Source organism: Silurus aristotelis (genome assembly GCF_946808225.1).
Source record: "Silurus aristotelis genome assembly, chromosome: 17".
In the NCBI taxonomy this organism is placed as follows: domain Eukaryota; kingdom Metazoa; phylum Chordata; class Actinopteri; order Siluriformes; family Siluridae; genus Silurus; species Silurus aristotelis.
The window spans coordinates 3,420,905-3,448,812 of record NC_139590.1 but is presented as its reverse complement, the minus strand read 5'-3'; the positions used below and the strand labels follow the sequence as shown (position 1 = coordinate 3,448,812).

The following is a 27,908-nucleotide window of genomic DNA, read 5'->3' as shown; positions in this document are numbered from 1 at the left end:
GAGCTCAATATCCAAGTCCTTACTGAAACAGAGCACAGAACCGTTGCGCAGAATAATCTTTTAAAACTTAGACGCTTAATCCAACCTGTAACCCAACAAGCTAATTCAGGTTTATAAAACAAACAGTGTGTAAAAACATACAAAACAGGTACGAAACAGCAGCTGGCGCTCTTTGGCCGCACCTGGAAAAAACCAAGACAAAAAGTTTCCCCCTTCCCCACAATAACGTTGTGAGAGAGAGAGAAAAAAAAATACCTTTTCTAGCCACCCAGCCTACAGATAGGAAAGGAATCAAAGTGCCGCACTCAACTGTGCTTTTAATAAAGCCACAAACACGCCGCTTTTGTGGCACAGGTGTGCTCAATGTCAAAGCGCAACTCCACAGCAGTGGGCGTGTCTTCGGATTTAAAACGCACCCATTATTCATGCATGTCTATTTGTCTTCATTTGAAAGACATTCAACCGGTCACAAATAGATAGCTAATTAAGGACACAAGGACAAGTCAAGTTTATTTCTATAGCGCTTTTTACAACAGACATTGTCTCAAAGCAGCTTTACAGAAAACAACAGTGAAGGTGAATGGTGTGTGTTTATCCCTGATGAGCAGCCGTGGCGACTGTAGCACGGAAAAACTCCCTTAGATGTTATGATGAAGAAACCTTGAAAGGAACCAGACTCAAAAGGGAAACCCATCCTCATTTAGTGTACTTGGCATCCACAATGGAGTCAGCAGTTTGGAACGCAGCCTCGACTGTGTTGCCATAGTGACAGTTCCATAGTGACAGTTCCATAGTGACAGTAAACAAATACTGAAAGGCTGCAGAGGAGCGACGCTTGTACGTCCTGATAGTTTCAAGTCTACTTTTACTCATTAGGAATGTTTTTTTTTTTCTTTTATATTGTACAATTGTTTGTTGTCTTACTGTTTATTTTAAATGTAGGGCCGTGTAAAGGGTAATGGACTGGCACAGGTTTGCTAACACCAGGAACAGTGCTGGGCATGTTTATAGTCATCCTGAAACTTTATACCTGCACAGCTGCAAGGTCTGTATGCTTTCACATGTCCCCCCCCCCCCCCAACAGTTTGTCCTTAATTCTCAACGGGTCATGGGTGTTCTTGTAAAAAGACTTTTAATATCAAAGAACGTTCCTGAAGACATTTTCATGTATTAGTGTTACAAAGCACTGACATTGGAGACTCCTTGTACATAAGCATCTTTTTAGAAAAAAAGAATGACCAAGAGCTACCTCTGCTGCAGGAGATAATTATTTTGTTAGAATTACCAGCAGTTTACAGAAATGTTTCTCAAAGTTTAAGTGGCAGACATATTTCAATGTACACTATTCGGGGAAGACTAAGTGAGTCAGGTCTTTATGGTCGAATTGCAGCAAAGAAACCATTACTTTTTCGGCTTAATCCTTCGACTCCCTTCTCCAGGACGCCCCACTTCCCCCTCTTCTCCGGAGACGGGTGCCCGGACCCCTCCATTACAGTGTCACCTCTCACACAGAGCACCACCCCAAACCTGTGGACGTTGTATTGAGGAATGTTATTTATTCCAACGCTCCTCCACATTGGTGTACACATTTCCTGAACCGCCTGCCTCAGAAGGTAATTGTAAAAATAAATAATTTAAGTTTCGACTCTAACTAGTGAGAGTGAAAGTATATTATTATGAAGTTTTCCATCACCTGTCATGAGGTGTTATAATAAATGATTTATTACGTTTGTGGATCAATGGCACTTGAAGCCCAATGAAACTGACCTTTCTAGCAGCTCTGATCAATGTGGAGGGTAACAAAGGCTGCATTAATCTGCTGCTAGAGGTAAAGTGTGTGTGTGTGTGTGTGTGTGTGTGTGTGTGTGTGTGTGTCTTTGTGTGTGTGTATATGATTTGTTGCAGCTGCGAGATAGCCGATCAGTCAAGCTCGTCTCTGCTCCGCCTGTCAGTGAGATGCAGGAGCAGTACAGGGGACGATCAGCACCAGACGAGCCTCTGGAGCCTCACTACAGGACGTTGCGGGTAAGAGAGGTCACGGGCCGTCGATCGGAAATTTCTGTCACCGTTTCCATGGGATCCGGCGATCCACGATCACAAGTGTGTGTTAAATCTTTATTAGCAGAAGTGTTTCAGATTGTTCCTAGAAGACACAATTGATCCCAAAGGTATAAAAAACAACCAGGTGTAACTACGAGCTTGTAGATAAATATTATTATCCACATACTTCTTTTTCATATCTCTTTTATATCTTTATTACGTGATCAGAAGTTAATATACACACAGTATATATACAATATTCTCTATCTGCATATTTCCATCTATATCTAGGTTTATTTATCACAACTGCATAAATAAATAAATAAATAAATAAATATATATATATATATATATATATATATATATATATATATATATATATATATATATATATATATATATATATATATATATACACATACAGTATATATAAAATCACATCACCTTTCTCTATTCCTTCACACATACTTTACATTATATATATATTAATTTGCATTTGTTTGAGTGAAATAAATATTTGATTCCCTACCAACCAGCAACAATTCTGACTCCCACAAACCCAAATTAGTCATGTCCCTTTAGGAAAAAACTCCTAATAACAACTCATTATGTGTATAAAAGACACCCGTCACAGAATCAACCTCTTCCATTTAAACCTCTTTTCCACCATGGGAAAGACCAAAGTGCTGTCAAAGAATGTCAGAGACAAGATTGTAGACCTGCACAAGGCTGGAATGGGCTACAGGACCACCAGCAAGAAGCTTGGTGAGAAACAGCACAATAATTCGATAATGGAAGAAATATAAGAGAAGTCAATCGCCTTCGCTCTGGAGCTTCATGAACAATCTCACCTCCTGGGGTAAGGATGATTCTGAGAAAGTTGAGCGATCAGCCCAGAATTACACGGGAGGAGCTTGTTAATGATCTCAAGGGAGCTGGAACCACAGTGACCAAAAAAGCTATTGGTAACACATCAAACTCCCCATGCTCCAGAATGCACATGAACAGACCCGTCTGAAGTTTGTAGATGAACACCTGAATGATTCAGAGGAGGCTTGGGAGAATGTGATGTGGTCAGATGAGACCAAAATTGAGCTCTTTGGCATCAACTCGACTCGCCGTGTTTGGAAGCAGAGAAATGCTGAATATGTCCCCCGAGAACAACATCCCCACTGTCAAACATGAAGGATGAAACATTCTGGTTTGGGGTTGTTTCTCTGCTAAAGGTACAGAAAAACGTCACCACATGAACACTGCCATGCGCTGTAGAATCTTGGATGAGAACCTCCTAGACTCAGTCAGAACACTGAAGATGGGTCTTCCAGCATGACAATGACCCAAAACATCTGATGGTCTTGTAGCCCATTCCAGCCTTGTGCAGGTCTATAAACTTGTCCCTGATGTCCTTTAACAGCTCCTTGGTTTTTCCCATTGAGGTTGTGGTTGAATGGAAGCGGCTGTGTCTTTGTAAAGCTGCTTGATTGTGATGCTGTCTCATTGTGTATCTCTGTTTCTATATGTGTATCTGTTTATCCATCCATCTCTCTCTCTCTCTCTCTCTCTCTCTCTCTCTCTCTCTCTCTCTCTCTCGGTATTTATATATATATATACATACAAACCTCATCATCTCATAATCGTTACTGAGACTGAGATGTTATACTTCAGGATGAAGGTTTGTGTTTGGATTTTAATTGAAATGATTCGCAAATCATAAAAAAAGATAAAACTACCATAAAAAAAGGAGTGTTTTTAAATTGTTTTTATCTTTGACACATTTATGTTTCCTCTTGTAAGTGAACACGGATTGGGAGGATGGATTTTCTTTGAATTATAAATAGGCAGAGAGGAGCGGAAGAGATTACGATGAGAGAAAAGTGAAGGAGATGAAAGACAACATGTCGGAGAGAAAGGAAGGCGAAAGCATTAGCGCTAATAAACGATAATTTACGATGCAGGAGAATTGTGCTTATGCAGAGCTTTTCTTGGCCTGAGGATTACCGAGCTCCCAGCCTCCATGCACAGGTTTTCTTTTTGGCTAATGGAGAGCTGATGGAGAAATTAATGCTGCTCATGTTTATTTCAATCAGGCACTGCATGGACAGCTTCAGGCTTCGGTTCTGCTGCAAGGAGAACCGGCGCTCAGCACGACTCACAGCGACTACCGGCGCTTCAGCAGGTGAGCAGTGGGGGCAGTGCAACAGCATTTTATTAGGAACCATCCATTTGGTAGGGTTCAATTCTTCAAGATGAACGTGGGGTCCAAGTTTAATACTTTTTCAAGTGAACAAAATCTCCTGTTCTACCAAGTCCCAAAGGTGTTCTGCTGGAATCCGATCCAGAGATTGAGGGTGATTGAGACTCTTATTGTTGCATATTAATGAAATAAGTTCGAAAGAACTTTTCTTCCCACCCCCATACCATTACATCACCTCCACCAGCCTGGATCATTGACACAAGACTGGTTGGGACCATGGATGCATGCGGTTGGGCTCAAATCCTGACCATAGCCTTCTTCTGACCAGGGTATGTTTTTACACTCCTGCCCTCTGTACCCACCTCAGCCTCAGACTCCTGTTCAGAAATGGAAGCCGCCGTAGTCTTCTGCTTTTGTAGCCCGTCCACGTCAAGGTTCGATGTTCTGTGCGTCCTGAGATGCTTTTCTGCTCACCACAATCGTACAGAGTGGTTGTCCGGATTACTGTCGGCTTTCTGTCGGATCGAACCCGTCTGGCTGTCCTCTCGCTTGACCTTTCTTTTCAACAAGGCGCTTTCCATCCGCAGAACCGCCGGTTACTGGATGTTCGACATTCAAGCAGTTGTTGTGTGTCAAAGTTGAAGACATACTGCCATGTTCGGACAAATTCTTATAACTGATGTGAACATTACCAGAAGCTGCTGACCACTATCTGCAGGATTTTATTGGCTGGATGTGTAAAAATGTTCCTAATATACATTACTGGTTACTTATTCGATGGCCGCTGGTTCAAGCCCTGGTATTGCCAAGCTGCCACTCATGGGATTCTGAGCAAGGCCCTTAACCTTCTGTGCTACAGGGATGTTGTTGAATGGATTTCTAACATCTCTAAGATATGCGTAGAAAGATCTTCACTGTGCTCTAATGTACAAGTAAAAACGATAAGATACCGCCTAACGTGTGGACACAGGCGCTACAGCAGGTAACCAGCAGGGGGCAGTGCTGCAGCACGATGTGGCAGGAAAACAAATCTCTGATGGATTCTGAGTTTATTGAATCTAAATGTTTATATAATCACCAGAGGCAGGAGATGATTATTCATCTGAAAACCACTTCAAAGAATTACAAGTTGGTTTGATATGAATCTGCCTTCATATTTCTCTCTCTATCTATCTATCTATCTATCTATCTATCTATCTATCTATCTATCTATCTATCTATCTATCTATCTATCTATCTATCTATCTATCTATCTATCTATCTATCTATCTATCTATCTTGTCTCTTTGTATATCTGCTTGTTTGTCATGCTGGTTCTTTATGCATCTGTGTATCTGTATGTCTCCATCCATCCATCCATCCATCCATCCATCCATCCATCCATCCATTCATTTGTCGATTAATCTGTTTATCCTTTTGTCTGTCTGTCAATGCATCCATGTTTATTTATCTGTCCCTGTCTCTATCTATCTATCTATCTATCTATCTATCTATCTATCTATCTATCTATCTATCTATCTATCTATCTATCTATCTATCTATCTATCTATCTATCTATCTATCTATCTTTCTGCCTGCCTGCCTGTCTGTCTGTCTGTTCGTTTGTTTGTCTGCTTCTTCATTATGCTGTCTCTCCATCTGTCCATCCATCCATCCATCCATCTATATGATGCCTGTTCCTGTTTGTCTGTGTCTTTCTGCTATCTATCTATCTATCTATCTATCTATCTATCTATCTATCTATCTATCTATCTATCTATCTATCTATCTATCTATCTATCTATCTATCTAACGGCCAACTTTCTGTCTATCTAGTAAAATATATGAGTTAATAATAAATCTTACTTTTGGCTATAAACTTATTGTCCACTTTATTAGGAACAGCCATAAAGCCGCTCTTTATGCCGTTATCACTTTGGCAGCTTCTGTTAATGTTCACATTAAACATCAGAATGAATAAAAAAGTGTGATCTCTGTGACTGGGACTGTGCTGTTGGTGCCAGATGGGCTTACTCAGTTCAGCTCTTGAATTTTCACACGTGACAGTCGCACAGACATTGCACTGTTTTCTTCAATTTGATGTTTGATGTGAACTGAAGCTCTTGACCTGTATCTCTTGGTTGAGGGTTAAGGGCCTCGTTCAAGGGCCCAGAAGCAGCACCTTGGTGGTGCTGGGATTGAAACTCACAACCTTCCAATTAGATGTCCAAAATCGGAAAACACCTTGAGGTAACAAAGGCATCAGATGGCAACTTTGAGAGTCCACCATGAACTTTTCATCTCCTTGGACAGAAAAATTGGCTGTTTCTATGGCAATGGGGACCGCACTAACATGAAGGATAGCTAAGGGTTAGGGGTTAGCGGCTAGCATTGTAGGCGGGATTGAAACTCAACTGTCCATGGTACAAATCCACGACTCATATGGCATCGGTCTTATAACAACATATTGATGATTATGAAAAAATATATATATATCTGTTTATTATTAGAGATTTGATCAGTTTAATTTTCAAGTCCCACACTCATGCTGCTGTTGGGAAAATAAACCAAGTGCTCGATAAGGACATAAGCAGGTAATTACTTCGATTCGGACACGGTGCGAGTGCGCAATAAGCGATAAATTGGCAGCGTGCCCACATACCTCCTCTGAATAAGTAGGTCGGGATGAGCTGACCTCCGAGCCGAGATGGTCACTGAATCGTCTGGAAACACTTTGTTTAAAAGGGCACTTAAAACCCTCTTCCTGGAGGGCAAGGGTGGGGGTTTGAAAGGAAACACTCTTTATGTCAGTCTGCGATCCAGCATACCTGGAGACGATCCCAATCACGTTTAAGGAAACGCTGCAGCCCCCTGAAGACCTACAAACTCCTAAAGGTATCTGTATCGACAAAGCCGTTGACGCTAAGTGAAAGAGCGGCGTGGTCACGAAGCCAGCGGACGCCAGGAGCTCTTTACAAGTCTCATACATGCACTAGTGAACCGGCGGCGTGTCCAATGGCTTGGATATACACTATATAACAAAAACTATGGATGCAGAAGCAGGAAATTTTCTTTTCACTTGCACAAGGAGACCCAAAGCCAGGTCCATGAAGATACAAGAGCTGAAGCGGAAGATCTACCTTCTTTCCTTCCTTCCTTACTTCCCTCCCTCCCAGCAGTCAGATTGTATTGACACATTTTATAAATATAAATTGTGTAATAATGGTGGACAGTAAGGAAGTAAATGTAGTTCGTTACTGTACTTAAGTAGTTTTTTCTCGTATCTGTATCTGTTTCCATTTGGGGAGATTTTCATTTAACTTCACTACATTTCATAGTCAAATATTTGACTTTTTACTCAACTACATTTTGCGAAATCATCGTGCCTTTTTATTTATGAGGATAAAAACGTAACTGGTCAAACACGCAGCGAGTCACCAATCAGGATCGAGCGCTCGCTCCGTTTTCAACTCGTTTTGATCGGCGCTTGGTGTATCTACTGATCACCAATCTACAGTTCAGCATCAGTTCAACATCAAGCAGAACATTTAGAGAGAAATAAAATGATGGAGAAACTCCTGAAACAAACTCGCCATAACACACGTGCGATTTTCTGTTTCAAGAAGGTTTTGGGCTCAATAGAAATGAATCAGTGTTTGACTCATTAATATCATTCTAATAATATACTGTTGTGCTAACAGTATATTAACAGTAAACAGTAACAGTAGAGTTAAGAGTCTTGTGATAATAATTATAATAGAAACATTATAGTCATAATAAATGATAGTACTTTTAAATAAATCTTAAGTACATTTGAAGGCAAAAATATATGTATTTTAAAGGGACTTTGACTGTGGTAATACTTTAGAGTGTTGCTTTTCTTTAACTCAAATACACGCTTTTATGTCTTCGTCCACCAATGATGGTTAAGGAAAGTGATATCTGCCCTCTTCCGCATACGTACCTGCTCACAAATGATTGGCTAGTGATTGACAGGATGCTAAGAGTATGTCCGATTTCATGATTATTGCTGATGTTAAGCGTTGCAGATCCAATTTTGATTGCTGACGTAAAAAGAAAAAAATAACTTTTCTTTTTTTTTACGCGATACATAAATGTTACGAAACAACAACAATTTTTTGTCCCATCTTGTTTCAGGTCTGAATTGACTCCTAGACCCTTCCCCGAACGTCCCGCACTGATTCACCCCCCATCACACCAGACCCCGCCCTGCACCTCCTCCCAGCTCCGGTTGCCCCGCCCTTCCATCCCAGTCTCCTACGGAGGCAGAAGCAGCGTGTACATGGGCAGTTTCAGTGCACCTGCACGTCCGCCCGTGTCCTCCACCCTTGTCCTTGCTAGGACAGAGGAAACAGGGCCGGACCCACTGCAGCATGTTCTAGGCGTGCCCGAGATGTACAGCACAGAGAACAAGACGTATGGCACAGGGAGGACGGTGCTCGTGTGAGACAGAGCCCCATTGAGCCGTTTTTTTTTCTCCAGCATCAATAATAAATGCTTGGTCAAATTTGATTTAAATCAAGATAACGGATCGTTTTTCTATCCACGTGGTCTGTAAATATTCTTCGAGTGTTATAGACCTGGTCGAGTCTCCTGTGTGTCAGTGTGATATGCAAGAGGTCGTGAGGAAGAAACAAAACTGCAATGTGTGTAAACAGCCAGAGATTGAAAGCAGGCAGGTTGAGTGTGTGTGTATGTGTGTGTGTGTGTGTGTGTGTTAGTGTATGTGTGTGCACTAGAGAGAGATTTAGCTGAACATGCATTCGAGGCAACTGAAGATGATGGCGTGATCCGGGTTGAACTAGGTGCACGAGAGCACGGGGGAGGAAAAAAAAAAGGAACGAGGAGAAGGAATACGAAATGCAATTCAAATAGTGGCGATTTGGCAGCGTCTCGTGAATTAGCCTTTTCAATTCGTGTGAGTTTTCTTTTTTTTTTTTCTCTCTCCATTCCTGCTCTTTCCGCCCACCTGCTCGCCGGATCTCTGGCTCTCCTCCCCCTCTGTCTCAAGAGGCGGTGTGCCAGACAGACAGAAAGTGCATGAGAGAGAGAGATAGATAGATAGAGAAAGAGAAAGGAACGATTTGGACTCATGTATAGAAATGCAATGGGTTGAGACCAAAAAAAAATGAAAAAAAAAATCAAGAAAATCAAACCTGTAATACATCATTTCGGGGTTTCTTGTAATTAAAAGAATATTTCAGGTGCACTACCTGTAGCGTACATGATGACCGACACTGTGAAGGGTATTACAAGCGGCTGGTCATCATGGCGGCTGCTTTTTTTTTTGCAGGCGTAATAATTATTTGATTCACAATATGGTTATACATTCACATTTTATTTTCCTGACCCAGGAAAGGCTCAAGGTCATGGCGTGTACCTTGAGGATTATTCAAAATGCCATACCTGAGAAGTGTATTTTTCCTAAAGATTGTGCAGGATGAGGAGAAGGGTCCTCCATGGAGAGCTCAATGTTTGAGAATTGGAAATGCAATATGCAGGTTTGTGTCGCATTTTGCTCCTCATTCCTTGGGTCCTGATTCTGATGGGGAGTTCCTAGCTGACTGACCTGTGAGGATCTGGAGTTCACAACTGACTGACTTGTGAGGATCTGGAGTTCCTGACTGGCTGACTTGTGAGGATCTGGAGTTCCTGACTGGCTGACTTGTGAGGATCTGGAGTTCCTGACTGGCTGACTTGTGAGGATCTGGAGTTCCCAACTGGCTGACCTGCGAGGATCTGAAGTTCCCGACTGACTGACCTGTGAGGATCTGGAGTTTCTGACTGACTGACCTGTGAGGATCTGGAGTTCCCAACTGACTGACCTGTGAGGATCTGGAGTTCCCAACTGACTGACCTGTGAGGATCTAGAGTTCCCGACTGGCTGTAATCTAACAATAGTGGACTAGCGATCTTAACGAGATGCACAACTGTGTGCCAAATTGATTTTTTTGTAAATCATTGTATGAAACGGAAGTTCAATCCTGACCTTGGGGGCAGGGACAGGGCTGGGGGCAGGTGCGGGGATGGGGGCAGGGTTGGGGGCTTGGTCTGGGGCTCAGAGTTCTTGTCAATGATTGTTGTAAGTTTTCACCTTCATTCCAAAAAAACATCTATGGAGGAGCACTACACTAAATGGTGTCTTGTCTACACATCCTGGTATCCCGTCCAGGATATTCCCATCTTACCCCAAAACACTCCTGGGATTTAGCATCACTCCATCCAGATGCTTGGGGAGAAACAAGAATGAGAAATGATCCAAATGTGATCATTTCATGACTAAATGATCTTTATTTATACTCTCAAAATAATTAAATAAGGGCTTTTTTTGGCGTCTCCATCAAGCCTGATGGGATTCTTGTTCGTTGTATTTTCATGGATTGCTTTGAAATGCTATTAAAACCTTGCAGTTTTTTTGCAAAATGAAAGTCAACCTATAACTGAAATGACTGAATGGCTAAAAAGTCATTAATGAGTGTGTCTGGAGTGTGTGGGTGCATCCCTGAATTTGTATTTTTCTCCATCCTCATGATTTTCTCACACACGCCTCCTGTTTTTTCACTCTCGTGACATTTCATCAATTAAACCCGCCCTCTACTGAAAAGGAAACACTCTATTGTGTGTGTGTGTGTGTGTGTGTGTGTGTGTGTGTGTGTGTGTGTGCACGCGTTTTTGTGTGTGCTTGAATACCTTGAGGCGGGGTGTGAGATTTGCCATAAAAAGCTATTGATTTTCAGGGTCAGGGGTCATGTCAGATCGACTATTGTCTCTTCAAACTTATGCCAGCTGATTACACTGACCGACCAGCAGCAGCATCGCTGAGATCTACCTGACCAGCAGTTCGGTCAGGGTGGAGCCCGTCAGCTCCGTCATCTTCAAAATCACACTGTCTCGATATATATATATATAACGAGCGACCAGACGTCTCCTCGACCATGTCCAAATCCTGGGCGAAGGCTAGAATGCTGTAAATCCTTTAAAGCTCATATCCATCTGATGCATACTCGCCAAAACCGGCGCTAAGCCAGATTTTAAATCAGGGATTTTATAACATGTCTTCAGGTTTGTGGAGGGAAAAAAAGCACCATCACACATGTTGAGTAATCGCACATGGCCGTGGCACATTACGACCCGTTTTTATATGCAGATACGAGCGACAGTGTGAATTGAAATCCTGCGATGATGCTAATCATGTGTACCTCTTAGCGTTAGTTATCCAGGTACTGCACAGAACACAGGGCTGTTGAAGCAATGCTTTCCTGTGAATTATTGATGAAAATGGTCTTCCTTGAAGCTCCGTCTCTTTGCAGTTAAAATTATTTTTTTTTACACTTGTCAAACTCTCTTTTCACTCACCCATTTTTCCTGCTTCTAACACCTCAACTTTGAGGACAAAATGTTCACTTGCTGATTAATAAATAAATCCACCCACTAACAGGTGCAATAATGAAGAGATCATCAGTGTTCTTTACTTCACCACTAATAATGTTCTAATGTAATGTTATAAACGTAACCACTTTATTATATCTAAACTCTTTATATGTATTTTTCTCTATTCTCTAGAAAGCATCCAGGCTTCGTAACTCACATCGTGAGCTGAACGTAATCCAAATCGGAGTTAATATGCACCCGAATACTTTATATGCACAAAGGCTCACCATTAGACTGGAATGTGCCTTTCAAGAACATCTCATTCCACATTGAGTCCTTTTTGACTCCTGTTTGAAGAACCTCTACTCTTCTGGGAAGACGTTCTAGATGTTGGAGTGTGCTTGTGGAGATTAGCGATCATTTATTCAGCCACGAGGGCGATAAAAATGAGTAAAGTACCGATATAGGTGGAGCGTTCGAGGATAAAAAAAAACGAAGGAGAGTGCGCCTAGAGAATGGAGATGATAGAATATGAATAATATAAAAGAAAAAGACGGGAAAGAGATGATTTAAAGGTATAATACACTTTATGGTCATATGGTTTGTGGACACCTGACCATAAAACTGAGTCTCTATTTCCTGGTATAATAAACACCACTCTTCTGGGAAGATGCTGTAGATATTGGAAGGTGCTTGTGGAGGTTTGTGAAGATTAATTCAGCCATCAAGGGTGTTAGTAAAGTCTGGTAGGTGATGGTGAGGGGGCGCAATTAGCATGAAAAATTCATTTTAATGGTGTTCAATAGGGTTCTGGAGCTCTAAAGAAGGAACCTATGTTACGCAGATGTTCATGGAGCTGGAAAAGGTTTGGGTCTCCTAGTTGAAGTAAATGGAAAATCCTATACATACTAAAAAATCAGGTGTCCAAATACAATTTGTCTATATATATATATATATAAAATATGGACAAAAGTATTGGGACACCTGACATTTTCCACCCAATCAAATGCAGGCCATGGTGTTGTCATCTGGTCACGTGACTCACAGGCACGTTCGGGGTTATCAGGGTTATGGTAGCATTTATTTCCACCATCTCAGCAACACACACCATCTCACACACAGTGCGTCCTTACTGACCTTGTCTTGTCAATCACGGTCTGTATTAGATCAGGTTACAGCAGGGAAACACAATCCAGAACATGGGGGACTCCTGGGTTTATTTATAGCATGGAAGAGCTGCAGCATATCCGGCTCGTGGCGCTCAGATGGTTAAGTGGCACAGGGTGGAGTCTGGGAGAGAGAGAGAAAGAGAGAGAGAGAGAGAGAGAGAGAGAGAGAGAGGGGCGCACCAGCTGCCACATACCCCTCCATCCAACACCGAGACACACTGAGAGAGAGAGAGAGAGAGAGAGAGAGAGAGAGAGAGAGAGAGAGAGAGAGAAGGAGGAGGAAGGAGATATGGAGGAGGGAGGGGACGGGACTGACCGCTAGTTTACTCTAAGGATTACACTGCGCGTCGGAAAGCCCCCCAAAAAAATTGACCCCCACACACACACCACACACACACACACACACCTCGACAGGAATAAAGACGCTAAAAGGAAGCGATTGCGCACGGACGCGCATCTACACACCCGCCGCACTCTTTCCCTTGTTTTCTTGGTGATCTTTAGAAATTTTTGTGTGTGTTTTTGTGTGTGTGTTTGTGTGTGTGTCATTTTTGGACCGAGTTGACAACCAGGAGGACTATGAAACAAACATTGATAAAACCAGCAAGACAGTGAAGGAGAAGGGGGAGAAAGCTATAGGGATACATTTTTGGATCCGTGCTCTTTGGGGCTGCACCAGTTTTTCCAGGTAAATTAATCAGGGAGATAGAAATAGAAAGGAAAGAATTATTGTCTAGGATTTGAGGTATTGAATTATTTTTTTATTATTATATATATTTTATGAATTGATCAAAGGGACACCAAAGAAGACCAGGGCGCGCGCTTAGGAACCTCATCTAAGCGATGTGTCCAGACGTGCAGATCTTGTGATTCCCAGACTCCATTAGGGGGATTTTTTATTTGTATTTTTTTTTTTTGGCTTTGTTTTTATTTTATTTTATTTATAAGAAATTGCATTACGCCTGGTCGGTTCGCGCGCGCGTGTTCATGTGTGCGTGGATTAACGCGCGCGCCAAGCACGCACCGCATCCACCCCACGAACCGAGCCAAACCCGACGCGAGTAAGTAGCTACTTATAGCTGTCTTGTGCATGCGTGTGTGTGTGTGTGTGTGTGTGTGTGTGTGTGTGTGTGTGTGTATGTGTGAGAGAGAGAGTGTGTACGCGTGCCTGTGCATGCGTGTGTGCGTGTTCTGGCGCGTGTCGTGATCTCGTGCACAGGTTGCAGAATGCCTCCCGTGGGCTGTCAAATGCAATGCCTCAGTGACAGTGTTTTTCATGCAACAAGTACGCCGTGCTTCCACACCCCGACAAAAATAAAGGTGCTTATATAGGTTCTCTAGACTCTGGAAGAACCTTTTTGGGTTGATGAATGTTCATGCATGTTCAACCACACACAATAAATATTCAACCAAAACGATTGGATTAGGGCATAGAGATTTTAAAGGAACATTTCGTTTTCTCTAGTTCCACAGAGAACCTGAGCATACCACCAGAGATGTTATGCCTTTCTATCAGAAAATCATGATTTTGCTTCAGAGCATCATTTATGAGAACGTTCTCCTGTTTCCCGTGAGGAACATTCGGATGGGGTTGCAAATAAGGAAAATTTCATATCAGTTCCCACCCTACAATCCCACCATGAATAGAGATGGAAAATAATAATTTGGAGAACCGTCTTTGGTTCCTGAAGAACTATTCTATAAACGTTTTTTCCTTGTTTTTTTGTGGGTTGGATCTACAAAGAGCTGAATAATCCCTCTATCAATTATACAAACCTTACTTACCATTTTCCAAAACGGTCTGGAGAACCATCTTTGTGTCCTGAATAACCGTCTTTCTTTCGGGTTCTACAGATAGAAAAGGAAAAGGATTGTTCAGTTAAATCCATCGATTTGAAGAAACATGATCTCTTTTCAAAGAAATGTGGATTCCTATGGGTTCTTGTGAGGCCTGAACTATCTCTCCATTACGTGGGTATTATTCGGTTTTATTCCAGGAAGGATCATCGACAGAACAGTATCTTAGGGAACCTAAAGAGCTCCTGAAGGGGAATTGAATATGCTTTAAATAACCAGATGTGTCCAGATGTAGACTGTGACGACGTCTTTCCAAACCATTAATGTGAAAATGAATACATGTATCCCAAAGCCGCCTTCTGTTTTTACATCAGAAGCCTTTTTGCACATGCCAACTCATATTTTTCTCTTTCTTTCTTTTTCTTTCATTCTCTCACCTCTGTCTTTACCTTCAGATACCTTTGAGATGTTTTTTTTTTCAGTAAATTCTTCTTCAAGGATTTCCCTGTACCGCCATCGTTTGTTTATTTTCATATTCTTGATCCCACTGTTTTCTTTGTAGGACTTCTATTTTTTTTCTCATGGAAATTGCTTCCAGACACCTGCAGGTGGTGCCATTTTGGTGAGGGTCGATGGTGCTTGGCGACGAGGTGTAAATATTCGATTTCTACAAGATCAGATTAGACGTCTAATATCAGGCTGTTTGATTCCTGTCCTCCATCTAGGGTCCATTCATAGATTGAGGGAGAAACAGGTTGAGGGACGAGGTGTATCATGAGATCTGAGTGATGAGAGAAAGATTTAGGTATTAAAAATGTGCACACACACACACACACACACACACACACACACACACACACACACACACACACACACACAGACAGATATATAAGCAGTTCTATTCAAGATTACCTTTGCATACCTTTGATACTCTTTCATTCAAACAGTTCGGATGGATTTTGATTGTACAATGAGTTTGGAACCCTTCGTAACCAAAGCAGATCGATAGTGTGAACTATCCTCCACGTTCACGTTCGCTAAACCCTGTGATGCTGTTTCACACGACGTCTCATCGATCACTGCAATGACACATCGCAGATACATCAGAAAAAAACGGCAGGTCTGATCAAATCCATTGGTGGGTGGGATGGGCGTGGCACTCTGTATAATTACCTGATACCCCTGTAACTTACATGGCCCCATAAATCTACAGTCTGGGCTGGAAAGAAATCAGGCCCAGCCTCACACCAGTCAATGGGTTTCTCAAACCGTTGGGTGGAACTGTTGCGTTTGGTTCCTCACAGGAAAAAAAGTTGGGGGTGGAAGAGCAAATAATCTGATGTGGATGCCAAAAAAAGATGTTAACAGGAATTAGCCATGCTAGCTATGTTTTTACCAACTGACCCTAAACTTCCAGATTCCGAGTAAACATCTGAGGATACATCAACTGTTTGCATAGAAGCACAAGAAAACCTTAAAACCCTGTACCTTTTCATCGTATTCCATCTCGTCATATTCAGATTCTCGTTAAGTACGTATAAAATGCTGGGGGTAAATATATTGCCAAGTCAAAGGCTTTGCTAAAGTGAAAAACCAAGCTATTTTGAAAACTAGCATGTAAATCAAACACAATTTCCACAATAATTTTCTCTTTAATTCAAAAATCGTTTGCTTCTAAAAGCGGTATCTACTCGTTGTTTCTCAGGCCACACCCATAAGAGACGTCTAGACAAATAGCAAAGGAAAAATAATAGAGCAAAAAAAATCCTGCAAATGACGCTCCAAACATATATCTGACAAACATCAGATTAAATCCAAGGGGGCGTGTCAGTTTTGTGATCACATGACACACTTGTATGAATCTACAGTCAGGGCTGGAAAGAAATCAGCACCATCCCCATAGCGTTCAGTGCGCTTTTCTAAAGAACACTGCATTCGAAGCTATATCTTCTCATGGTTTCTCAGGCCACACCTAAAAAAGACACAAACGTCTTGTCACCTGCAAGTCAGAAAACATGTCTGCAGCTTTCTTTTTCCACACAAACTGATGTCACTAACTTTCAGATACAGAGAGTTTTTCTAATGACCTTTGCACTGTATGACTAAATAGCTACATATCAAGTCCAGGTAGTGATGAAGAGTGAGAAGTTTAATTGGTTTCAACTATTTGAATCTTTTCAAGAGTGTGGATCAGTTTAGCAGTGTGGATCAGTCCAGCACATGGATCAGTTGAGCACATGGAACAGTCTAACAGGTGGAACAGTCACTGTGACACTGTGGATCAATCGAACAGGTGAAATAATCCAGCAGTGTGGATCAGTTGAGCTGGTGAATCAATCCAGCAGTGTGGATCAGTTGAGCATGTAGATCAGTCTAGCAGTGTGGATCAGTCGAGCAGGTGGATCAGTCCAGCACATGGATCCATCCAGCAGGTGAATCAGTCCAGTAGTGTGGATCATTCGAGCAGGTTGATTAGTTGAACAGGTGGATCAGTTGAGCAGGTGGATCGGTCGAGCTGGTGGATCAGTCAGCCAATCTTAACACTGCTGATGTCAAGTTAACCATCTGACGTTGTATAAATGTTTTTTTCATTGTATGCCTCGGCCACTAGATGGTGGACTACATCACGCTTTCCAGCTGTCCATCGATTTGAGCAAACGAGCGATCGAACGTTTGTAGGACAATGATTACCAACAGCTAAATACGGCAAGAATTACAGGCAATAAGGCCTCACCTCCGACCCTGGGTCCTCGGCCCTCCGCTCTCGTCCTTCCTTGCTCTTCATCTGGTCTCTTCTCATTTCTTCTCCCGTCTCTTTCCGCGTCCTCCCTTTCCGTCCCTCTGCTAAGAATAGGTTCCATCAAGTTCGGATGTGATTTGGTTTAACACATGCTCTATGCCCGTATTCCTGCTTCTCTTTCTGGCTTCGTTCCCCGAGTGCTTAATAGGAAACTATAAAGGGATGGTAATTAACCGGAGAGGGCACTTTTATTAATTAGGTTTTAACAAGAGCTGGAGGCAGAGGGGACTTCAAACTATCTTAAGAACAGTGTTAGTTCTAGATCCAGGGACGAAGACACACAGAGCCAGGTAAAAAAATGAGACTTATTTCTTTCCCAGTAAGACAAGGTCCCGCTACGTCTTTCACCTCTCACCCCGAGTTCAGGCCAAGACACTGAATTCAGTGAGGTCTATGCTAACTCTTTGCTAATCCACAATTCCTTCAGTCAAGTACTCACTAATTTGGACTTGAAATAACCTTGTACCTCTATACGCTTTCATCTCATTCCATCTGACTGAGTGTCCTCAGCTAGCCTAGCTAACGTGGCAATGTAGCTAGTACAAAATATTGTGGACATTAGGGATGGTAAGAGTCATAGATTTGCATAAATGTTTACCATGTGATGCATCGATTTTACAAAAGTGTGCATTAGATCAAAGTTGCCATTTCTATCATGATGCATCCTTTGTTACATATTTGTGGCGGAAAAAAACTGATTTATTTATATATAATTATCATTAGAAGCGCTATATCTTTAATATTTCAAAACTGACCAATAATGTGCGACCGATATTTGATATGTAGATCGATTTCTTGTCGCTAAACTGTCGACATGTCCTGAGAGTCACATAGAATACAGATTAACATGGCAGAGGTAGAGCTGTAACTTCCTGCAGACACAACATTAAAAGAACGTCTGTTTTTTTTTTTGGCGTGTGTGTGAAAGGGGCCATGCGTCAGAAGTCAGAAGGCGCTGAAGTAAATTGATGATTTGCTGTGTGTCTGACGCAAAGAAATAAAAGGGAAACTATCTGCACCATATTTAATTGCAAAGCATCGTATTTTTTCCCATTTCATCTCATTGGCCTCAGTTATAAAGATGCGCATCTCTAATGGACACCTCACCATAAAATTGGTATGTGCTCGTTTTTTGAACGTCACATTCCACATTTAGTCTCCATTTGCTCGTAAAATGTCCTCCAGTCTTCTGTGAAGATGTTCATGGAGATTTGTGCTCATTCAGCTACAAGGGGTACTGATCTAGGTGAGGTGAGGAGGTGTTTAAAAGGTTATATAGATTTTTATAGGTTGATAGCTCTATAGCATAAGATCTTCCACTCCAACTCATGTAAAGCAGATGTTCATGGAGCTAGCTTTGTGCACTGGGGCAATGTCATGCTGGAACAGGTTTTGGGAAAACTTCATGCAAGTGCATCCAATGGCGTCTTGTAATTATCTCCAGCTTTGTGGTAACAGATTGGAGAAAAACCAAATATGACAGTGTATATATACGATATGACTCTATATACTGCATCTCTAGTCATAATTTCTCAGGCAACATCCAAAAGAGACACGAGCATCTCGGCCCCTAGCTAGTCTGGATGTTTCATTGCAGTCACCTGTCTTTTGCAATGTTTGAGTCTTGGCTAGTATCAGCTAACTAACTAGCCTTGCATGCTAGCTACATTCTTCATCATCACCATCATCATCAGCAGCAGTATATGCTTTTTGTTGCATGGTAGCTCCGGGGGTTAAGGATTCACAAAAAGACAGCAACAATTGGAGCAGAGATTTTCTTCATTATTCAAATGACAAGTATTTCTCTGACACACACACACACACACACACACACACACACACACACACACACACACACACACACACAGGCTCAGAGCTCAAAATCAACAGAAGGGCCTGTGGTTATTGTAAGCCATCCACACACACACACACACACACACACACACACACACACACACACACACACACACACACACAGAGGTGGGGTGGGGGGACTGCAGTGTTTTGGGCTCTGAAGTTACCTTTCCTGGCCTCTAGGTGGCCTCTAAGCTCCACTCAGGCACTGCTGTGTGAGCTGCAGTGAAGAAAGAGGGAACACTGCACCACGAAGCGAGGGATGCGGAGGCTCTCCAGCTTTTACATCGTCCTATAAAACATGCACCTCATTTATTTTCCTTAGGATCAATAAAGTTGCGATCTATCTATCTATCTATCTATCTATCTATCTATCTATCTATCTATCTATCTATCTATCTATCTATCTATCTATCTATCACGCATACTCTGCTTGTTCATCACTCCTTTTTTCCTTTTAATTTATTTATTTGGCAGAGTCTCTCTCTCTCTCTCTCTCTCTCTCTCTCTCTCTCTCTCTCTCTCTCTCTTTCTCTCTCTCTCTCTCCATTTCTGTCTGTCCCTCTTTCTTACTCGCACACTGTCTATCTATCTGTCTGTCACGTTTATGCTATATGTCTGTTTATCTGTTTATCCATCTCTCTCTCTCTCTCTCTCTCTCTCTCTCTCTCTCTCTCTCTTTCACACACACACACACCACACTCTGCCTCTGTCTTTCTGTCACTTTAATGCTATCTATCTGTCTGTCTGTCTGTCTGTCTGTCTGTCTGTCTGTCTGTCTGTCTATCTATCTATCTATCTATCTATCTATCTATCTATCTATCTATCTATCTATCTATCTATCTATCTATCTATGACACTCTCTCACCTTCTGCTTTCAGCTTTATTCTGTGTATTGACTCCTCCTTTCACTTCATTCTTCTCTTAGTGTCCTTCTTCATCCTCTCTTTCCATCCAACCCTGCATCCCTCCATCCATCATTCAGACCTGGGTCTCACCCACACACACACAAAATAATTTCCATTAACAATTTATTTTCTTTTTTCTTTTCAAACAAGGAGCTTGTTTTTTTTTTCACCCAGTCAGCAACACCATCACTTCTCTTCCATCTGCACCATTTCCCTGATTTCCTTCCTTTGTCCTCCACCCCTATTATGTCCCCAGTTTTCCACAGGAATCCTATCACGTTAACACATTTGCCTACTCCCTTCTTTTTTTTTTTGTTCCCGTTGTTTGCTTCATTCTTCTCGCTCCTCTGCTTGTATTAGCTAATCTCAGAGCACGTTCTTCATTACACACCATCAAACCCCATGGGGACCTGCTAATGTGATCTGCGGTGTGTGTGTGTGTGTGTGTGTGTGTGTGTGTACAGTAGCCTGTCTTTTATTCCCCTACATTTTACACATCTTTATAATCACATTGTTCAGCTGCATATGATGCAGAAATGTCTATAAAGGCTCCACGATGCTAACATAGAGACGTGTACGCAGTGCGCTAGCTTTATCTCGTACGACCACCGTATTTTCTAGCACGTTTGAGGGAATCGCTAATATTCTGTTGATCTTGTTTCCACTTTCACTCCACGTTTACATTGTCTGAAGTAGCTATCTTATTGATTAACCATAATCGTTAGCTAGCCTCTGCTTGGCTTGCATATTTTCCAGTTGCTTAGCAACAGCGTTCCCTTGATTCAAAAGGGCTTTACAGTGAGCCTCACAGATTACTGTATATATGAACGCTTGAGCTGGTCATTCAGTGTTCTTTTGGACATAACTCAGCAAATAAGCAGAGTGATGGTCACATGATTCAGACATCCAATCAGATTGCGAAGTTTTGGGACGTAAATTTGACCAATTCAATTAAATTTCTTGTCAAACCAAAAACTCGATCGAAATCAAAAATAACTGTAACGCGTACAGCATATTATTCTCTTTTTGCGTAAAAACATTAAAGCTGCAATTCATGATTTTTTAAATGTATTCCTGTACCTGTAATATTTCATACGATTTTTTACAAGCATTTCTCTGCATATCTCAAATTTAGCTCCGCCCTCCATCTAGAGCAACTGAGCTACACGTCATTTGTTTTAGTTTTTTTGGTTAAAACTTTAAAGCCGCAGGGTTTTAAAAGTGTTTCGTGAATTTTTGTATGTTTGATTTCAAGCTTTAGTATTATTCTGGCCCTGGATTTAGCTCCACCGCACAGCTTGACCAACTGAGCTACTTGACTCCACCTGGTTTAACCTTCCAACTTTAGAAAATGATCTTAAGGCATTCAGCATTTTGTTCTGATTCGTTTAAACCGTTAAAGTATAACATGTAAGATTTACAGGTGTTTCTATAACTGCAATATTTCGTACTATTTATTGCAAGCTTCTTTTTTTGTTTCCTGGCTCTGAATTTAGCTACATTTTTATACGATTTGAAATAATTTTTTTATTTATTTTTTATTCTGTGATTCACAATATGGTCATGTAATAGATCTGATTAGTTTTTCTATTTCAAGCTTTTTTTTCAAGCACTTTTTCGGGCCCTGGATTTATCTCCTCCCCCAGCTACTCAGCTCCACCCCTTTAAACTTCAAAAATGTACATAGGTTCATTAAATGGGGTGGAGTTAGTAAAATAATTTGCTCATTTGGCCAATCAGAGTGGACCAGAATCTAGAATCTAGAAACCAGAATTCTATTTTGTCAGGAAAAGCATCAAACAACATTTTGTCTATTAATTTTCTAAATAGCTGTACCTTTTTTGTAACTTTTAATTTTGAATGTAGATTAAAAGACAAAAACCTTAAATCAAAGTTTGGCCATGTGGTCTGGTCGTGAGTTTAGCTCTGACCCCCAAACCCACTCCCATGCTAGAACTGAGCTACTCAACTCCATCCTTTTATACTCACTCATCTTTTATGATTTTATTGAACGGTGTGGCGCGTATCCTATCAGAGTGAACCTGAATCACCTCAATCATTTATTTCCTCTCTTTTTAATCAGAATATGTTCTCTATGTAAAATTGATTTTTCGTTTGCTGAAATTGGAACTCTGTGAACTTATCGTACAATATCGTTAGTTCTTAACAAACACTTGTTGACTTTTTCTCACAGTTTTCCTTTCAGGGACAAATCACAAATGCCATCATGAAATGACAAGAAGTTTGGTAAAGTCAGACTTTCATTGAGCTGTCATTCATTCATGTAAAAAAAAACCCCAGAACCTGCACAAAAACCTGTTTATAAAGATGTAATAAAATCATTATTTATATCAGTGTGGGTAATTGACGGATATAATCCTTACTAGAACGTCGCCCGTTTTGAGAACGATCTCAAATCCACTTCAAGACTTCATAATGTCTAAAAAAAAAACACCAGCTTTCCTTTTCATTTGAAAGACCCATGATGCAATGTGAGCCTTCAGGTTTAGCATAAACATCAATAACCATATGCTAAGCTACAGTGTGATATACACTACATGGACAAAGGTTTGTGGACACCTGAGTATCAGACTGGTATGTGCTTTCTGAACATCCCTTTCCACATTCTCCACATTCCCTTTCCAAATCTTCTAGGAAGATTTTGGCTGTGGAGATTTCAGACACAAGTGTGTTAGTAAAGTCAGGTACTAATGTAGGTGAGGTGAGGACACCTGGGGTGCAGTCAGCGTGAAAAATTCATCCCAAAGGTGATCAATAGTGATGAGGATTGGAGGTTCTATAGCAGGAGATTTTTCACTTTAACCCATGTTTCTTCATGGAGTTTGCTTTGTGCACAGGAGCATTGTCTTGCTGCAACAGGTTTGGGTCTTCCAGTTAAAGTAAAGGAAAAATGTAATGATTCCGTATCAAAAGACATTGTATATACGCTTGTGTGTCCAACTTTTGGGAAAGAACCACAGATGGCTGGAAAAGACAGGTGTCCTAATACTTTTGTCAGTATAGTGAAGCAAAATCTCATACGTTTAAACTTCCCTGTGTATGCTTAAAGTCTTGATTTATGTAAATGATCTCTCATACACTGATTAACAAACAGGTTATTCACTAGCTAGCTCATTGGTACATCTGTGTGGTAAAAAAAAAAAGTAATTTTTTATGTCATTTGCCTGCACATCTGAGGTAAAAGTCTTTATTCCTGACACATTAGTCTCATTTTCAGTGTCACTTCACGATCACATTGTGTGTAAAAGAGAACTAATTGGATTGCTTAGCCTCAATTATTAGCTAGCGAGTGAGTTTTTTCCCCTCTGTAGTTGGTTGCTTAGCAACAAGGTTCGCATGACTGTGTGCACCTAAACAGCGAGTGTATCCTCGGGTTTGTTTTTCTGTTTTTCAAAAAGCAAAGGTTACGCTAAAATGCATCGTTTTCTTAAAAGATTATATGATAATCAATTTGAATAAATGCAAGCATTCGACACACAGTCTTTCCCGGTACGTTTTCTACTACCTGCTAAGATTCAGCTGGAAAAACAGAAATAGCAAACTAAACGATAGAGAAACCTTGTGCCGGGTTATATAATTATTTCAGTAGCTAGCTAATTTTCACGTGAGTCTATTATGAAATGGTAGCCAGTAAAAAAAAAAACTGCTGCATTGTAACATGCAGAAACAGCAGTTGTGAAACACTAGTCAGTAACGGCACTAAATTGTTTGCTAGCTGAAATCTGTACATTTAAATCTGTACCGCTTTTGTACATCAAAAGCGGTACATTTATGCAAGTTAGTCCTCGCGTGATGCTAACATAAAAATGTTAGCACAAAAAACCCACAAAAAGTATCTGAATTTTTTATCGCATTCATTTATGCTAGTTTGTTTTCACACTTTTATAAAAAATGCAATGAAAGTGCATCACTGATGGCAGCAAATGAGTGTGTAAAAATGACCTTTGTAAATGTAAAAAAAAAAAAGGATAAAAAAGTGTCATAGGTCTAGTTACATAATTTGAATGTTTTATGCTAGCTTATTTTCAAATTTTATGAATATGCAATAAAAGTGCATCACTGACAGCAGAAAAATCTAGTAGCTAGTTTTCACAATGCGTCAGCAAACAGAGCTGAGAAAAGCACAAACGAGGCTCTGACGGCTAAAAATTGTTGGCTAGCTATTTTTTAAAACATGCTAATGTGTTAAAAGGTGAACATCAAAAAACCCTAAATATCAGTGTCATTGTTGTCAAACATTTTTTGCGTTGTGTGCTAAGCTAGCAGTAATTTATTTACTAGTTTGTATTCACAACATGATGGCGCATAAATGCTCAGTGAATTACCGATAAATAATTAAACAAAACGTGTCATGTTATTTAAAAAATTAGCATTTTTTCTTCGTTAGTTTGGCAAACGTAAAACAAAAAGCATGTATTAGTAAAAAATAGAAAATATATAAAAAAAATTAATTCTTGCTAAATAGTTAGCTAGGTGTCCAGGTTACAAGCAGTGAAACAGGCAACATAGACGTTTAAAACTGATTGTTATTGAACTTTTTTCTGGTAAAGATTTTTTGTCAGCTAGATATTATAATATTATGTAAATGCATTTTATATATTCATATATTCCTGTTAGTACGTCATCTTACCTTATGGTCTTTTCTTCCTGGAGAGTTTCTTTGCTGTCGGTCCTGGGATAGTTTGCAGGTACGGAGTGAGGGAAAGACTCTATAGGAGGCACAAAGAGAGAGAGAGAGAGAGAGAGAGAGAGAGAGAGAGAGAGAGAGAGAAAGGGAGGGAGGGAGGGAGGGAAAGAGGGAAGGGGGATGAAGAGGAGTGAATGAAGATGACATTTGTGCAGGAATTGGTGTTTTACTCTGCTTCAGCTCACTTTACCAGTCTAAGATATAAACTAAAAAAAAGGGAGAAGAGAAAAGAGGGCTGGAGGAAGCAAACTCTTTAAATAAAAGGCTTGAATGAGAACGAGAGTGCGAGAAGAGAGAGAGAGAGAGAGAGAGAGAGAGAGAGAGAGATTTTAGCTCGCAGTAATCCAAGTGTTTTATGCGCAACTTGAAGGTGTGAATAAAGAAGGAAAGACTCAGTGGATCTCTGTGGAGGAGTTTTTAGTCACTACGTTCATTCATTCATTCATAAACGATAGAACGAAAGATAAAGAGAGAGGGATGGGGAAGAGAAGAGAGACTTTGTTTTACTGCAGCAAAAGAAAAAATCATTTACTTCTCTATGCCTCTAGTTCCTGCAAGATTGTGTGTGTGTGTGTGTGTGTGTGTGTGTGTGTGTGTGTGTGTGTGTGTGTGTGTGTGTGTGTGTATGTATGTGTGTATATGTATGTGTTAATAAGCCAAGAATGACAAGAAATGATTTGAAATGCACACGTGCACAACACACTCCGGTGTATTTCCCAGCGGTGAACGGGTTACATGCGGTTCTGAATTGACTGCATCATGTTTCAGTGCTGCACCGAAAGAGAGAGAGAGAAAGAGAGAAAGAGGGGGGAGAGAATGAGAGAATTAATGCGCTGCAGTCTTTTCTCCCCATTTTGTGGACCTCAGCAAATAATGGTCCTACCTTCAGCTCTTCTCATGCACTCTTCCCCCTCTCTGGGATCGGATGCGCCGCGAGCTTCGGTGATTGATCGATGAGCAGAGGAAATGGTTAAGAACCTGTTATGCAATCTTATGCAAAAAAATACAAAATAGAGGACACACACGACTTTTTTAGCGCCTGTCAATCATAGTGGAGTATGTGGAGCTCAAAACAGTTTAGATTTCCTCTGCCAACTCGTCTGGTTTTTTTTTTTTATTATATGATGAATAATTGATTTGAATTTACAGTGTTTAAACAGTGATACTAAGCGGTATTTATGTGTGTGTGTGTGTGTGTGTGTGTGTGTGATAGCATTCAGGATTCATAGTTGTTCCTAGGTTTCTGAAACCTTCAGAACAATCTAGTTCATAAACTGAAATAGGAAGGTGCTAGCTCAGTGGTTCAGGCTTTGGATCGGAAGGTCACAATTTCAAAACCCAGAGCTGGGCCCTTGAGCAAGGCCCTTAAGTGCCGGGTTGTAAGTCGCACTGGATAACGGGCGCCTGACAAATGCAGTAAATGTAAATATAGCACTCTGGAATGTATAAATTGTAATACACAATTTGATCCAAATCTCAAAGTCCAGGTCTGGGAAAAGGTCATGTTCGGCAAACAACGTTTTCGGGGTAATCCAGAGACATGATCCTATAGACAAGAAAAAACAGATGCAAACACCACAACACACACCGGGTACAACACTGTAATATTATGAAGGGTGAGTGAATAACATTGATTATCTGTTCATCATGGCACCTTTTAGTGGATGCGGTATATTAGCCAGCAAGTGATCATTATGTCCGCAAAGGACACTTGATGTATTAGAAGCAGGAAAAATGAGCAAGTCTAAGGATGGTTGCGGTCTGCAGTGGTCAGTATCTACCAAAAGTGGTTCAAGGAAGTACCATTGGTGAACAGGTGACAGGGTCATGGGTGCCCGAGGCCCATTAATGCATGTGGGGAGCGAAGGCTGGCCCGTGTGGACCAGTCCTACAGATGATGCTTGCTGGGTCAGTACTGTTTTAGCAGCAAAATGACCAACACAATATTAGGCAGGTGGCCATAATGTTAAGTCTGATCAGGGGACCATAAAGTTACTGTATGCCTAATCGGTATAACATAACAGCATGGCTTGGTATAGTTTTAAAGAAAAACAAACTGCGATGACAGTTCACATTGTTTTTTTCTTAATGAATGCTCTTCAAACAGTAGGCAAGAGGTGTGTGTAATGGAGAACAGATGCGTATCATTAAAAGCATGTATTTAATTGCGTGTATTTGTTTCAGGAGTCCATACGACTCTGGTCTGTAGTCCGTGGTGGTTGCTGGAAGTCAGAGTTTTTAGTAGACATGACGACAAAATGATAGATTACTGACCAGCAACAACTTTCCACCTCAGCAAAATCCTCTTTATTTTATTTTCGGATTTCTGTTCAGTTTCACAAATCTGGATTGTAATTCGTTTTTTAAACATACATTTACGACATTTGGCAGACGCCCTTATCCAGAGCGAATTACAACCGAGCAGCTGAGGGTTAAGGGCCTTGCTCAAGAGCCCAGCAGTGGCCGCTTGGTGGTGCTGGGTTTTGAACTTGTAACCCTCCAATCCAGAGTCCAATGCCTTCTCAAACATTAAGCCTCCGCACCCCGGTACTCCTGTACTGTACTCTTCTAAATTCCTGTTTATTTCTACTCCAGTCCAAGTAAAAGGGTCTCACTGAAGAACATTTTTTGGACACCGGACCATAAGATTGCTGTCTGCTTTCTAAACATCTACAGTTCTACATTTGTTTCCAATTTTATTCTTTACAATAAGCTCCACTATTCTGAGAAGATGTTCTAGTAGATTTTGGAGTGTGTTTGTGAAGATTTGTGTTTATCAGCCACAAGGGTGTTAGTAAAATCAGGTACTGATGTAGGTGAGGTGATGTTCAGTAGGGTTGCGGTCAGAGCTCTATAGCAGAAGATCTTCCACTCCAAATGGAAATGGAAAGCATATCTACATGGAGCTGGCTTTGTGCACAGGGGCATTATCAGGTTTGGGTCCCCTAGTGAAGGGAATATTTCAAGACATTTGTGTACCACTTTGTGGTAACAATTTGGAGAAGAACCTCATATGGATGAAAAAGTCATATGTCCCTGTACTTTTGTCCATATAGTGTAGAGTCAT

The 27,908-nt window shown here is 41.0% G+C and overlaps 2 protein-coding genes across 8 annotated transcripts in view; both read left to right on the top strand.

Moving 5' to 3' along the window:
• Positions 1 to 805: 805 nt before the first annotated feature.
• On the top strand, positions 806 to 4,276 carry saxo3 (stabilizer of axonemal microtubules 3). Its single transcript, XM_083567081.1, has 5 exons — positions 806 to 837; positions 943 to 1,045; positions 1,440 to 1,613; positions 1,906 to 2,025; positions 4,128 to 4,276. Exons 2-5 carry the CDS (start codon positions 959 to 961, stop codon positions 4,218 to 4,220), a joined length of 474 nt encoding a protein of 157 aa, XP_083423207.1. The 5' UTR covers positions 806 to 837; positions 943 to 958; the 3' UTR covers positions 4,221 to 4,276.
• An 8,623-nt stretch (positions 4,277 to 12,899) lies between these two features.
• Positions 12,900 to 27,908, top strand: part of kcnc3a (potassium voltage-gated channel, Shaw-related subfamily, member 3a) — a 142,208-nt gene continuing 127,199 nt past the window's right edge. For 6 of the 7 annotated variants that reach the window (XR_014537618.1, XM_083566924.1, XM_083566923.1 and 3 more), the window contains exon 1: positions 12,920 to 13,835. The gene's annotated coding sequence lies outside the window, so the exon portion shown is untranslated. Of the gene's footprint in view, positions 13,836 to 27,908 lie in introns of all 7 variants that reach the window. The other variant, XM_083566925.1, reaches the window with a different exon arrangement.